This window comes from Pseudophryne corroboree, chromosome 4 (genome assembly GCF_028390025.1).
Source record: "Pseudophryne corroboree isolate aPseCor3 chromosome 4, aPseCor3.hap2, whole genome shotgun sequence".
NCBI lineage: Eukaryota > Metazoa > Chordata > Amphibia > Anura > Myobatrachidae > Pseudophryne > Pseudophryne corroboree.
The window spans coordinates 458,489,994-458,505,778 of NC_086447.1; the positions used below are offsets into that span (position 1 = coordinate 458,489,994).

Genomic DNA, 15,785 nt, shown 5'->3' on the forward strand with positions numbered 1-15,785 from the left:
TGACGGCATGGCGGTTGAACGCCGGATCCTGAGGGAAAAAGGCATTCCAGAAGAAGTCATCCCTACTCTGGTCAAAGCCAGGAAGGACGTAACCGCAAAACATTATCACCGCATTTGGCGTAAATATGTTGCGTGGTGTGAGGCCAAGAAGGCCCCTACAGAGGAATTTCAACTGGGTCGTTTCCTTCATTTCCTGCAAACAGGACTGTCTATCGGCCTAAAATTAGGGTCCATTAAGGTTCAAATTTCGGCCCTGTCGATTTTCTTCCAGAAAGAACTGGCTTCAGTACCTGAAGTTCAGACATTTGTAAAAGGGGTGCTGCACATACAGCCTCCTTTTGTGCCTCCAGTGGCACCTTGGGATCTCAATGTGGTGTTGAGTTTTCTAAAGTCTCATTGGTTTGAACCACTTTCCACTGTGGACTTAAAATATCTCACATGGAAGGTGTCGATGCTGTTAGCCTTGGCTTCAGCCAGGCGTGTGTCAGAATTGGCGGCTTTATCATATAAAAGCCCTTACTTGATATTTCATTCTGACAGGGCGGAATTGAGGACTCGTCCTCAATTTCTACCTAAGGTGGTTTCTGCATTTCACATGAACCAACCTATTGTGGTACCTGCGGCTACCAGGGACTTAGAGGACTCTAAGTTGCTTGACGTTGTCAGGGCCTTAAAAATATATGTTCCAGGACGGCTGGAGTCAGAAAATCTGACTCGCTGTTTATCCTGTATGCACCCAACAAGCTGGGTGCTCCTGCTTCTAAGCAGACGATTGCTCGTTGGATTTGTAGTACAATTCAGCTTGCACATTCTGTGGCAGGATTGCCACAGCCAAAATCAGTAAAAGCCCATTCCACAAGGGAGGTGGGCTCATCTTGGGCGGCTGCCCGAGGGGTCTCGGCTTTACAACTTTGCCGAGCAGCTACTTGGTCAGGGGCAAACACGTTTGCTAAATTCTACAAATTTGATACCCTGGCTGAGGAGGACCTGGAGTTCTCTCATTCGGTGCTGCAGAGTCATCCGCACTCTCCCGCCCGTTTGGGAGCTTTGGTATAATCCCCATGGTCCTTACGGAGTCCCAGCATCCACTAGGACGTCAGAGAAAATAAGATTTTACTTACCGATAAATCTATTTCTCGTAGTCCGTAGTGGATGCTGGGCGCCCATCCCTAGTGCGGATTGTCTGCAATACTTGTATATAGTTATTGTTACAAAAATTCGGGTTATTATTGTTGTGAGCCATCTTTTCAGAGGCTCCTTTGCGTTTATCATACTGTTAACTGGGTTCAGATCACAAGTTGTACGGTGTGATTGGTGTGGCTGGTATGAGTCTTACCCGGGATTCAATATCCTTCCTTATTATGTACGCTCGTCCGGGCACAGTATCCTAACTGAGGCTTGGAGGAGGGTCATAGGGGGAGGAGCCAGTGCACACCACCTGATCCTTAAGCTTTTATTTTGTGCCCTGTCTCCTGCGGAGCCGCTATATCCCCATGGTCCTTACGGAGTCCCAGCATCCACTACGGACTACGAGAAATAGATTTATCGGTAAGTAAAATCTTATTATTTTAAATAGGAACAGTGCACACATTCGGCGCACAGTCCAAAAAGGGGTGTGTTCTTGCTGGGAAGGGGCATGGCCACACAGTGGTACCCCCAATTCAAATTATGCCTCACAGTAGTGCAACTTTATTCAAATTTTATCATGTGATAGTTTCCCTAATTCACGTTATATCACACAGTAGTACCACTTTACCTTATAAACGTTACTCATCACAGTAGTGCCCCTTATTCACATTACATCACACTGAATTACTCCGTATTCACATTACACCAGTCAATATTGCTCTTTATTCACATTAGACCACACAGTAGTGCCCTTTCTATATGTTATGCCACACAATAAAGCTCCTTATACATATAATGCCACAGATTAGTAATGCATTTATACACATAATACCAAAACCGATATTGTATCTGCACACTCACTCTTTTTTTATCCGATAAAGATTTGGAACATAAGTTCAATATCAAACCCCTATTACGTTATTGGTAATTACCATTTACTTCGGGGGTGCTACCAACTACAGCTATAGTAGATACAAAGAAAAGAAGAAGGAAAGAGCTGTACTATCGGTGCACATGAGGAGGATAGGATCTGGTTATCACATCCACCTGTATTATATTAAAATTTAACTTTTATTAATATACGCTTAAGATTAGTGCAAAAATGGTTACACATAAACTAGGAGTATAGGCGAAACATAGAGGTTAAAATATGACATACACAAAACATAAAAGTGCAATAAGATATAATAAAGGTGATTTAAAGATTAAAAAGTGTGTCCGCGTGTTTACTCTAATGTCTAAGTAAATATAATATATTAATCCTTAATTATATCATCAATTGTTTAATTTGTCTAGTCAGTAAGCGATTTCTCAAAGGGGCATTAGAAGATGTAAACGAGACAGATATAGGTGATGTACTTTCGAATGTATGACACTCTGTTCTATCACCTGTATCTGTCTCGTTTACATCTTCTAATCCTCCTCATGTGCACCTTCTTCTTTTCTTTGTATACACATAATACCACACAGTAATGCCCCTTACACATATGACACACATTATTAATGTCCTTATAAACATAATGTGCCTTACTCATTATGCCAACCTTTATTTCTCTGACGTCCTAGTGGATGCTGGGAACTCCGTAAGGACCATGGGGAATAGACTGGCTCCGCAGGAGACTGGGCACTCTAAAAGAAAGATTAGGTACTATCTGGTGTGCACTGGCTCCTCCCTCTATGCCCCTCCTCCAGACCTCAGTTAGAATCTGTACCCGGCCAGAGCTGGGTGCTCCTAGTGGGCTCTCCTGAGCTTGCTAGAAAAGAAAGTATTTGTTAGGTTTTTTATTTTCAGTGAGATCTGCTGGCAACAGACTCACTGCTACGTGGGACTGAGGGGAGAGAAGCAAACCTACCTGCTTGCAGCTAGATTGTGCTTCTTAGGCTACTGGACACCATTAGCTCCAGAGGGTTCAAACACAGGGCCTGACCTCGATCGTCCGTTCCCGGAGCCGCGCTGCTGTCCCCCTTGCAGAGCCAGAAGACAGAAGATGAACGATGAAATCGGCGGCAGAAGACTCCTGTCTTCATTAAGGTAGCGCACAGCACTGCAGCTGTGCGCCATTGCTCCCACTGCACACCACACACTCCGGTCACTGTAGGGTGCAGGGCGCTGGGGGGGGAGGGGGGCGCCCTGGGCAGCAATTATATTACCTTTTGGCAAAAAATACACATAATACAGTCAGTTAACTGTATATGTGTAAAAACCCCCGCCATTAAGTACAGAAAACGCGGGACAGAAGCCCGCCGCTGAGGGGGCGGGGCCTTCTTCCTCAGCACACCAGCGCCATTTTCCCTTCACAGCTCCGCTGGAAGCACGCTCCCCAGGCTCTCCCCTGCAGTATCCAGGTACAAGACGGGTTAAAAAGAGAAGGGGGGCACATAAATTTAGGCGCAAATCGATACAGACAAGCAGCTATTGAATCACTTATTAGTAGTGTAAATCCCTGTGTTATATAGCGCTGTGGTGTGTGCTGGCATACTCTCTCTCTGTCTCCCCAAAGGCCTTTGTGGGGTCCTGTCCTCAGTCTGAGCATTCCCTGTGAGTGTGCGGTGTGTCGGTACGGCTGTGTTGACATGTTTGATGAGGAGGGTTACGTGGAGGCGGAGCAGGGGCAGATAAATATGGTGTCGCCCCCGACGGGGCCGACACCTGATTGGATGGATATGTGGAAGGTCTTAACCGACAGTGTCAACTCCTTACATAAAAGGTTCGATGACGCAGCAGCCTTGGGACAGCCGGGGTCTCAGCCCGCGCCTGCCCAGGCGACTCAGAAGCTGTCAGGGGCCCATAAACGCCCGCTAGCTCTGATGGTAGACACAGATGTCGACACGGAGTCTGACTCCAGTGTAGATGAGGATGAGACAAATGTACAGTCTACAAAAGCCATCCGATGCATGATTACTGCAATGAAAGATGTATTGCACATTTCTGACATTACCCGGTTACCACCAAGAGGGGTATTATGTTTGGGGAGAAAAAGCAGCCAGTGACTTTTCCCCCATCTGATGAATTAAATGATTTGTGTGAAGAAGCGTGGAGTTCCCCTGATAAGAAACTAGTGATTTCTAAGAGGTTACTGATGGCGTACCCTTTCCCGCCAACGGATAGGTTACGTTGGGAAACATCCCCTATGGTGGACAAGGCGCTAACACGCTTATCAAAAAGGGTGGCACTGCCGGGGATACGGCCGCCCTAAAGGATCCTGCGGATAGAAAGCAGGAAGCTATCCTGAAGTCTGTGTATACACACTCTGGTACTCTACTGAGACCTGCTATTGCTTCAGCCTGGATGTGTAGTGCTGCAGCAGCATGGACTGATACCCTGTCAGACAACATTGATTCCCTCGACAGGGATACTGTTTTGCTAACCATTGAACATATAAAAGACGTCGTCTTATATATGCGGAATGCACAGAGGGACATTTGCTTGCTGGCATCTAGAATTAATGCAATGTCCATTTCTGCCAGGAGAGTATTATGGACTCGGCAGTGGACAGGTGATGCTGATTCTAAAAAACACATGGAGGTTTTGCCTTATAAGGGTGAGGAATTGTTTGGGGACGGTCTCTCGGACCTCGTATCCACAGCAACTGCTGGGAAGTCGACTTTTCTATAATTTTATAGAATGCACTTTTATAAATGTTAACTCAACACTGATTGGTTGCCATAGACAACTTCTCCACTGGCTCACTTCTACGCTCTTTTCACTGCTTCATTAATAGACCCCCTATATCACTGAAAAATAAAATCCATTTTAAGCAGCCATATTGTTTACTACAACTGTTAATCAAGGAAGATGCATTGTTTTGAGTACGTTCATTCAAACATACATACTGTTCATACATACATACATACATACATACATACATACATACATACATACATACATACTAATATTAGCCGTATATTTAATCTACATTGTATAGTTTGTGTTCACTCTATAGTCTGGGTCACAAACCCAGCTGACTTCCATTATATATATATATATAGATATAGATAGATATATAGATATATAGCCAATCTGAAGTTGCTGTTCATAGTCATAGGTTACTTCAGCACTAACGGTTAACAACACAATGTCACTGCCACCAGTTAGGGAAATCTTGGTGATCTGTCACGTGGTAGACCTTCATTTCTGCTTATACACAATTATTAATATTCAAATTATAATATCACGTTCATGTCCACTAGCATGGATTTTGGATACTTGGACCCCTATAGATTCTCCAAGAACACAGAGAAGTAGAGTACATTAACATTAATGTGAAAAATATTTTCAAGGCTCCGTTAAAATGCTGCATTACAAAGATTGACCTACATAAGCCCAAAAAAAAATATTCAGAAAAAAAGGAATAAATCTGCATGACTCACAATGAAATATAAAGTATGAACTGGCCTGAGGTAGATCACTAAGAAATTGATGGAACACTTCAGAATCTCTGCTTCTCGTAGGAAGTGAACACATCCCATAGATTCACCAGAAATTTTATCTTCCCAGGAAGATGCTCCTGGATCCCACCTTTTGGGGTTTTAATGCTCTCGTTACCAAAATTAATTGACATAGCCTAGTTTACAAGTGAACCAATGCACCATGGGACATCTCCCTTCTCAACACTCACTTTCCTGGATCAAAGTAACCAATGTTTATTTTGATGGGCTCACAGCCCTTTGTTCTTACAAGACAGAGTTTCCCTGTCAAGCAAGCAGGGTCCCTTAATTACCTGCTGGGAGGCTAGGAACCTGTGTCATAGCACTGCTATGGGCAGTGTTATGGATTTGCAAGGAAGAAGATTTGTCTGACAAAAATGTCCCATAAAACTGGCTGAGATTTATAAGAGTATGCCCATCCTAAGACATTTTTGTCACCTCTGTTGTCAGTTTGTGGACAAAGCTATAGGTGAGACTTCTACCTAGCATTCACACAGCCCCCTACTGTGAAGAGTACACACGCATTATTTTACAACCTGTGAGGTGCATAGACCAAACCATATGTCTCTTGAGTTCAGTTACCTGGATTGTTAAATACAAAATTGGAATTGACGTACATTTTGAAAATAAAATTTTTCATACAGAATATACATTGATACAACATATAGATGTGCCTCTATACATATTTGCCCGCGATGCGTTTACAACGCAGGACAAAGAAACACCATGCCATGGCTGTAATTACAGCAAAGTTGTTTGAGGACACATCTGTTCAGTTTGCACTATACCATATTGTATTTTGGGATCAGATATTGTGAATGATCACTACAGTCTATAAAATCTGTACACCTGTAAAATGGGGATCTTGGATACTTGCATAGCATGCTGATTATCAGTGCCATAACTAGGTTGGTGCACTATGTGGGCGGCACATAGCGCCATGCCTTGTGGGTGGACCTGTCAATCACTGTCAAGGTATGTGCCGCTGCCAATTGTTGTCTTCTACCGCCCACTACAATATATAATATTAGCAGTGTTTGTGCCCGGCACCTCAACCGCTACTAATGTACATTGCATGTGAGGAGGAGTGGTGAGACTACTGCTGTACTGCCGCTAAGGAGACATGGGTGATGTTGGTATAACTACAAGGAGGACAAGAAACTGCTGCCGCCAGTCAGGGGGTTACCATTTTCTGGCTCCCCTGCAGCACCTGACTCATGTTCCCGCTCAGCTACCCCTGCAACTGCTGACACAAGCCCGTGCCAGGAATCTCAGCAGCACCATTTGTAGGAAGAGAGGAGCTAGGACATGAAGAGGAGCAAAATGTCCTACAGCAAAAAACCCATAGGGTAGAATGGAGCAGTGCCTGGGGCTCATTCGTGCAACCTTTGCCAGTCATGGTGCACGATCCTCCGATGCCTGTTTTGGATGCATTCTGTAATTCATGGGGTCAGTCCCTTCCCTCTGCCCTCCATACCCTGCACAGAGCTCTTTTCCCTGTCAGCGTTGTTCACTTGAGCAGGTGGTTTGGAATTTTAGACTTGGAAGAGAGTTTTGTCACTTCCATACTGTTTCCAAACTCCTGTGTGTATGCTCATCTTCATATAGCTACAAGTGCCAAGAGGGTAGGTCATCATGGCATGACTGTCACACATAATTACATTTTGCATTATAGCATATGCTGTGAAAGGCTTTCTGTGTAAAGGGGGTGGGGGTTTCTACTGTGTGGGATAATGTGTAAGGGGGATTTCAACTGTGCGTCATAATATGTGTGGAGCATACTGTGGGAATGTATGAGGGGAATTACTACTGTGTGGTGTAATGTGTAAGTTATAATATTACTGTGTATCTTAACTTGTGTCACGGACATGGGTGGTCTTCGGGTTGCTGACTGTCTGGATCCCGGCGCACAGTATACCGGCGCCAGAATCCCGACAGCCGGCATACCGACAGTTTTTCTCACCCGTGGGGGCCGCCACCGTGCCCGCAAGGGTGGCGAGCGCAGCGATCCCGCAAGAGGCTCATTGGCGCTCGCAATGCTATTGGTATGACAGCGGTCGGACTTCCGGCGCCAGTATGCTGGTCGCCGGGAGTCCGGCCGCCGTCATACCATACCACACCCACGGACACTACTATGTAGTGTATTGTGATTAAAGGCCACTACTTTGCTGTGTAATGTGAATTGAGGGTGTTATAGTGTGGCCACACACCTTCCCCATAAGATCACACCCCTTTTTGGCATGCTCGAATACGGCTTGCACTGTCCCTGTTTACTGAAAGGGGGGGCACCTATGCTCTCTCTGGCACGGGGTACCAAAATGTCTAGTTAAGGCCCTGCTAATTACTATAGTAAACATGCTGTTTGTAGAAACTGAAACGTTTCCAAACACATGACAAATTAAAATTGAAATTCAGAACATGTTTAGTGCATCAGGTGCTCTAGAAAATGTTTATATATTGACAGTATGTTCACTTTAGAGATCAATAATAAGTTCATGTGAGATGTTTGCCATTTTAATTTTTGATAACCAGTACATAAAAATAGGATTATAACTAAGCAAAGTTGATTAAACTAAACATGGAAACCGTAATGTTTACACTGTCAAGTAAAATGGTGTTGGTACATCACAAAAACGAAGCACGTACAAGGAAGACTCTGGAAGGAACCCAAAATAAGAGGGCAATCAAAATGTCATCTCTAATTACTCATTAATTCTTAATTATAATTAGTTTTATTCTAATGCTCATATTTTATGCTTTGAAAATGTCTGATATTTAATCGATTTGAGCTTTCGTTGGATTTAAGCAGTTAAACAGATCAGTTGAGAACATCGGTGGCGATTCAGATGTTTTTTAGGTGCCCACCACTAGAGGCAGCATTTGAATAGTTCTGCTATTCGGGTGCAAAATGCAGTAGGCACTGACGTTTCTGCATGCAGCCTCTTGAGGTGGCGAGCAGAAATGTGTGAAAAGTGGACTTTATGCGTTGCTGCCAGTATTTTAGTCTGGTTTAGACGCTTTGCAACATTCAACCCAGTGCTTTGGGGTGCATCAGAACAGAAGTAATGGGAGCCTGATTGCAGCAACAATTGAGTAGTTGCGGCTGGTGCCCATTAGTTTGGGTGCCCAAAAAAAACTGTTGAATTGCCCCTCCAGAGAGAGATTCCAGTGCTTATTTACCTACAAAGCTTGCATATATAACAGAGTGGCAACAATTTGATGATAAATATATTTTTATTTCTTATAATAGCCGACTTTGATAGCATTTCATAAATTGGAGTTTGATATTAAAAAAAAAAAGAAAGCTTTTCTTGAATTTTGTTTTTCTGTTTTTACAGTACAGAATTGATGGAGCTAAATCATCATGACAAGATTCCGCAGAAGAACATGTATCACTTTAGGGATTTTCATATTGATTGTAAGTTCTATTATGATGGGCCTGAAAACATTGAGACCTGAAGCAGCTGTATTTGGAAATCCTTTTGGACTGGGCCTTTTACCTGAATTTCCAAAAGTCACTGTTGTTCATAAAGAACCAGGCATTAAGACCAGTGCACAAGAAGTCACTGAGGCTCGTGCAAAGGCAATTGTTTCTGCAAGGTCTGTTACTTTCAACATGGGTGAATTACCAGCTCCTAATTATGACATTCATATTTTCTATTATACATGGTATGGGAGTCCACAATTTGATGGTAAATATATTCACTGGAACCACGATTTGTTGAAACATTGGGATGCCAAAATTGCTAATAATTACCCTTCTGGAAAACACAATCCTCCTGAGGATATTGGAGCTAATTTTTATCCAGAATTAGGGCCGTACAGCTCCAAGGACCCTTCTGTTCTTGAATCCCATATGAAGCAAATGCGATCAGCGGCTGTAGGTAATGCCTCTCATAATGTTATGGTTTTATTCTGGCTACTTGGACTATGTCAACTGTCAATGTCCTGTTCTTGTCAATTACATGTATCATTTTGTTAGAAAGATGGAATGCCCCATAGAGTCATATCGTGTTAGATTCCTGTTTTGATTACTTAAGTTTATAACGCTATGTTAATTAAAACCTTAGGAGCCAGTTAGTAAATATACAAAGGAGTAGTTTATTTGGGTGTATTGTGGTATGCCGGCGGCCGGGCTCCCGTCGACCAGCATACCGGCGCCGGAAGCCCGACCGCCGGCATACCGACAGCGTGGCGAGCACAAATGAGCCCCTTACGGGCTCGCTGCTCTCGCCACGCTATCTATTCTCCCTCCGGGGGGTCGTGGACCCCCACGAGGGAGAAAAAGTGTCTGTATGCCGGCTGTCGGGATTCCGGCGCCGGTATACTGTGCGCCGGGATCCCGACAGCTGGCAACCTGAAGACCACCCGTTTATTTTGATCTCAAGAGGGGAATGTGTTCTGTTACTTTTTTTTAAAGATTGTGAGGTCTAAGTTTGTTTGAGTGGCTCCTAAAATCTACATAATTCTGTCCACACGTGTTATAACTTTAATTTACAGTGTTGGTGTAACAGAAGTGGTACAATATATTTTATTAAAGTATTCAGCCAGTCACCCATCTCTAATTAGTATTTCTCTAACGTCCTAGAGGATGCTGGGACTCTGTAAGGACCATGGGGATAGACGGGCTCCGCAGGAGACATGGGCACTTTAAGAAAGACTTTGACTCTGGGTGTGCACTGGCTCCTCCCTCTATGCCCCTCCTCCAGACCTCAGTTTTGATACTGTGCCCAGAGGAGCTGGGTGCATTTCAGGAGCTCTCCTGAGTTTCCTGTAAGAAAGCATTTTTGTTAGGTTTTTTATTTTCAGGGATCCTGCTGGCAACAGACTCCCTGCATTGAGGGACTGAGGAGAGAGAAACAGACCCACTTCTCTGAGTTTCAGGGCTCTGTTTCTTAGGCTACTGGACACCATTAGCTCCAGAGGGAGTCAGAACACAGGTCTCACCCTGGAGTTCGTCCCGGAGCCGCGCCGCCGTCCTCACAGAGCCGGAAGATAGAAGCCGGGTGAGTATGAGAGGAAAAGATCTTCAGAGGCGGCAGAAGACTTCATTGATCTTCACTGAGGTAACGCACAGCACTGCAGCTGTGCGCCATTGCTCCCATACACCTCACAAACGGCAGTCACTGTAAGGGTGCAGGGCGCAGGGGGGGGCGCCCTGGGCAGCAATATAAACCTCTTATTTGGCAAAAGAGAGCATATATACTGCTGGACACTGTATATATGCATGAGCCCCCGCCAATTTTACACTTTTAGCGGGACTGAAGCCCGCCGCCGAGGCTTCTCCCTCAGCACTCACCAGCGCCATGTTTTTCTCCACAGCACCGCTGAGAGGAAGCTCCCCGGACTCTCCCCTGCTTATACCACGGTAGAAGAGAGGGTTTTAAAGAAGAGGGGGGGCACATAATTCGGCACAGATAATAATAACAGCGCTATGGGGTAAACATTAAATTGCTGTGTTTTTCCTGGGTCATATTGCGCTGGGGTGTGTGTTGGCATACTCTCTCTCTGTCTCTCCAAAGGGCCTTGTGGGGGAACTGTCTTCAGAAGAGCATTCCCTGAGTGTGTGGTGTGTCGGTACGTGTGTGTCGACATGTCTGAGGTATAAGGCTCTCCTAAGGAGGAGATGGAGCAAATGTGTGTGTGGTGTGTCCGTCGACAACGCCGACGCCTGATTGGATATGTGAAATCAAGTGCTAAGATGAATTTATTACACAAAAGATTAGAGAACAGACAGGGAATCTACCCATGTCTGTCCCTATGTCACAGAGACCTTCAGGGTTTCACAACGCTCACTATCCAAAATAATAGACACTGATATCGACACGGAGTCTGACTCCAGTGTCGACTACGATAATGCAAAGTAGAGCCAAAACTGGCAGAAAAGTATTCAATATATGAATATTGTAATAAAAGATGTTTTGCATATCACTGATGACTCATCTGTCCCTGACACGAGGGTACACATGTTTAAGGGGAAGAAAGCTGAGGTAAATTTCCCTCCTCTCATGAAGAAAAAGAGCGGGAATCTCCAGACAAGAAGCTGCAGCTTCCCAAAAAGAATTCTCAGGGAGTATCCTTTCCCTAATGGGGCCAGGATACGATGGGAATCTTCCCCTAGGGTGTACAAGGCATTGACACGTTTACCCAAAAAAGGTAGCGCTGACTTTACAGCTATCCTCAGGGATCCTGCAGATAGCATGCAGTAAAAGTACTTTGAAGTCCATTTACACACATTCTGGTACACTACTCAGACCGGCGATTGTGTCGGCAGGGGTTTATAGCACTGTAGCAGCGTAGACAGATACCTTATCAGCGGAGATTGAAACCCTAGATAAGGATCCCATGTTATTGTCCCTAGTGTGGGTGTGTGTGTGTGTATGTGTGTATATATATATATATATATAGATATATATGTGTGTAAAAGATGTTGTCGTATGTGTGTGTATATATATATATATATATATATATATATATATATATATATGTAAGACATGCCCAAAGAGACGTCAGTCTACTGGGTTCTAGAGTCAACGCTATGTCGATTTCTGCTAGACGTGTCCTGTGGAACATGCAATGGACAGGTGATGCCGACTAAAAGAGGCATATGGAGTTGTTGCCTTACAAGGGTGAGGAATTGTTCGGAGAGGGCCTCTCTGATCTCGTCTCCTTCTACGGCAGGTAAATCAAATTTTTTGCCATATATTCCCTCACAATCTAAGAAAGCGCCTCATTATCGAATGCAGTCTTTTCGTTCCAATAAAAGCAAGAGAGCATGTGGATCGTCCTTTCTTGCCAGAGGTAAGGGCAGAGGGAAAAAGCTGCACAACACAGCTAGTTCCCAGGAACAGAAGTCCTCCCCGGCCTCTGCTAAATCCACCGCATGACGCTGGGGCTCCCCTGAGGGAGTCGGCTCCTGTGGGGGCACGTCTTCGACTGTTCAGCCACGTCTGGGTCCACTCACAGGTGGATCCATGGGCAATAGAAATTGTTTCCCAGGGTTACAAGCTGGAATTTGAAGAAGTGCCTCCTCACCGGTTTTTCAAATCGGCCCTACCGAAACAACCCCTGGAAAAGGAGATAGTGTTACATGCGATTCACAAATTGTGTCTTCAACAAGTGGTGGTAGAGGTTCCCCTGCTTCAAAGAGGGCAGGGGTACTACTCAACTCTGTTTGTGGTTCCGAAACCGGACGGTTCGGTCAGACCCATTTTAAATTTAAAATCCCTGAACCTTTACTTAAAATGGTTCAAGTTCAAGATGGAATCACTCAGGGCGGTCATCGCCAGCCTAGAAGGAGGAGATTTTCTGGTATCTCTGGACATAAAGGATGTATACCTGCATGTCCCCATATATCCTCCTCATCAGGCGTACCTGAGATTGGCGGTACAGGATTGTCATTACCAATTTCAGACGTTGCCGTTTGGGCTTCCCACGGCCCCGAGAATTTTCACCAAGGTGATGGTGGAAATGATGGTGCTCCTGCGCAAGCAGGATGTCACAATTATCCCGTACTTGGACGATCTCCTCATAAAAGCGAGATCACGGGTGAAGTTGCTGAGCAGCGTATCACTTTCACTGAATGTGTTACAGCGACACGGCTGGATTCTCGATATTCCAAAGTCGCAGCTGAATCCTACAACTCGTCTGCCCTTCTTGGGCATGATTCTGGACACAGACCAGAAAAGGGTTTTTCTTCCGAAGGAAAAAGCGCAGGAACTCATGACTCTAGTCATGAACTTGTTGAAACCAAAACAAGTGTCAGTACATCATTGCACTCAAGTTCTGGGAAAGATGGTGGCAACATACGAAGCCATTCCATACGGCAGATTCCATGCAAGGGCCTTCCAATTCGACCTATTGGCCAAATGGTCCGGGTCGTATCTGCAATTGCATCAGCGGATCACCCTGTCCCCCAGGGCCAGAGTATCTCTCCTGTGGTGGCTAAACAGTGCTCACCTTCTAGAGGGCCGCAGGTTCGGCTATCAGGACTGGATCCTGGTGACCATGGACGCGAGCCTCCGAGGTTGGGGAGCGGTCACACAGGGAAGAAATTTCCAAGTACTTTGGTCAAGTCAAGAGACTTGTCTTAACTTCAACATCCTGGAACTAAGGGCCATATACAACGCCCTACGTCAAGCGGAGATCTTACTTCGCAATCGACCAGTTCTGATCCAGTCAGACAACATCACCGCAGTAGCTCATGTAAACCGCCAAGGCGGCACAAGGAGCAGAGTGGCAATGGCGGAAGCCACCAGAGTTCTGCGCTGGGCGGAGAATCATGTAAGCGCTTTGTCAGCAGTGTTCATTCTGGGAGTGGACAACTGGGAAGCAGACTTCCTCAGCAGACACGATCTGCATCCGGGAAAGTGGGGACTTCGTCAGGAAATCTTCGCGCAGATTGCAAGTCAGTGGGGACTACCCCAAATAGACATGATGGCATCCCGTCTCAACAAAAAGCTACAAAGGTATTGCGCCAGGTCAAGAGACCCTCAGGTGGTAGCTGTGGACGCCCTAGTGACACCGTGGGTGTTCCAGTCGGTATATGTGTTTCCTCCTCTTCCTCTCATACCCAAGGTGTTGAGGATAATAAGAAAAAGAGGAGTGAGAACAATTCTCATTGTTCCAGATTGGCCACGATGGACCTGGTATCCGGATCTGCAAGAAATGCTCACAGAAGATCCGTGGCCTCTTCCTCTAAGGCAGGACTTGTTACAACAAGGTCCCTGTCTGTTCCAAGACTTACCGCGGCTGCGTTGGACGGCATGGCGGTTGAACGCCGGATCCTAGCGGAAAAAGGTATTCCGGGTGAGGTCATTCCTATGCTAATAAAGGCTAGGAAGGACGTGACATCTTTACATTATCACCGAATATGGAGAAAATATGTTTCTTGGTGTGAGGCCAGAAATGCTCCTATGGAGGAATTCCACCTGGGCCGTTTTCTTCACTTCCTACTAACTGGAGTGAATTTGGGTCTAAAATTGGGCTCCATTAAAAGCTCCGATTTTGGCCTTATCCATTTTCTTTCAAAAGAGACAGTTAAGGGGTCAGCTTGCTGGGGGTATGTGAATTCATTGCTACTATGCTACCAGGCTCAGACTGACACACATGCTGCGTACAAACCACATCTTATATTTGAATGTATGTGATGTTTTTCTTGTAATTTCCTATGTATGTGATTGAATTTATTGTGAATAGCTAGAGTAGTTTTAGTCTGTTGACCCACCCTGTGCAATTTGTTCGATGATCAATTAGCATTTCAATCAGGTGACCAAATGTTCAGAGGTAGGCCTGTTCCTAATCAGAGACAGTATTTCCTTAGAGACAGTTAAGGGGTCAGCTTGCTGGGGGTAGCTTGCTGGAATTTATTAAGTGTGGAATTAATAAGTGTGTTATCCGAACAGTAAAAAAAAAACAGTTGAAAAAACATTGAAAAACATCAAGAAAAGGTAACTTACTTTAACAACTTACTCTACCTCCACTTAACCCATAATACACAAACAACCTCAGCATGTTCATCAAACTACTGTGTCTAATTTCAATTCATGGAATTCTCACCAAATTTAACACATTCTACACTCACCCTGAAACTCACCCCTCTGTACACATTACAGCTTCTATTCTCCACTCCCCTCTTCTAAACACTCATGAGATTTATACTTTCCTCTCTGCAAGTACTTTGACAACCGCAATTGGCCACCAGTACAAACACTCGCAAACATCCACCAAGATTTATCTCACTCTTCTGCTTTTATTAGCTGGTGACATATCACCAAATCCAGGCCCCAGCCACCTTTCCCTCTCACACTCTGCTGTCTCAAAACAACATAGAAATCCATCTAACCTCATAAATATCACGTGTCTCCCATCCCCCTCCAAATCACTAAAATGTGCCTTATTGAATGCACGCTCTGTTTGTAACAAATTAACATCCATCCATGACCTCTTCATATCTCACAACTTTAATCTGCTGGCTATAACAGAAACATGGCTCACACAATCAGACACTGCCTCCCCTGCAGCACTGTCACATGGTGGTTTCCACTTCTCACACACACCTAGGCCTAATAATAGTAAAGGTGGTGGGGTCGGAATCTTACTGTCACAGTTTTTCACATACACTGTTCTACCTCAGGTTCCATCACTCGCATTCACCTCATTTGAAGTTCACTCTATCAGGATTTTCACCCCCTTCTCTCTGCGTGTTGCAGCTATCTATCGCCCTCCTG

The 15,785-nt window shown here is 44.9% G+C and overlaps 1 protein-coding gene across 1 annotated transcript in view; it reads left to right on the forward strand.

Moving 5' to 3' along the window:
• Positions 1–15,785, forward strand: part of MANEA (mannosidase endo-alpha) — a 96,479-nt gene that overhangs the window by 19,362 nt on the left and 61,332 nt on the right. Inside the window, exon 2 of the mRNA XM_063917004.1 lies at positions 8,895–9,440. Within this exon, the coding sequence (XP_063773074.1) occupies positions 8,921–9,440 (520 nt within the window). The 5' untranslated portion in view covers positions 8,895–8,920. The remainder of the gene's footprint in view (positions 1–8,894; positions 9,441–15,785) is intronic.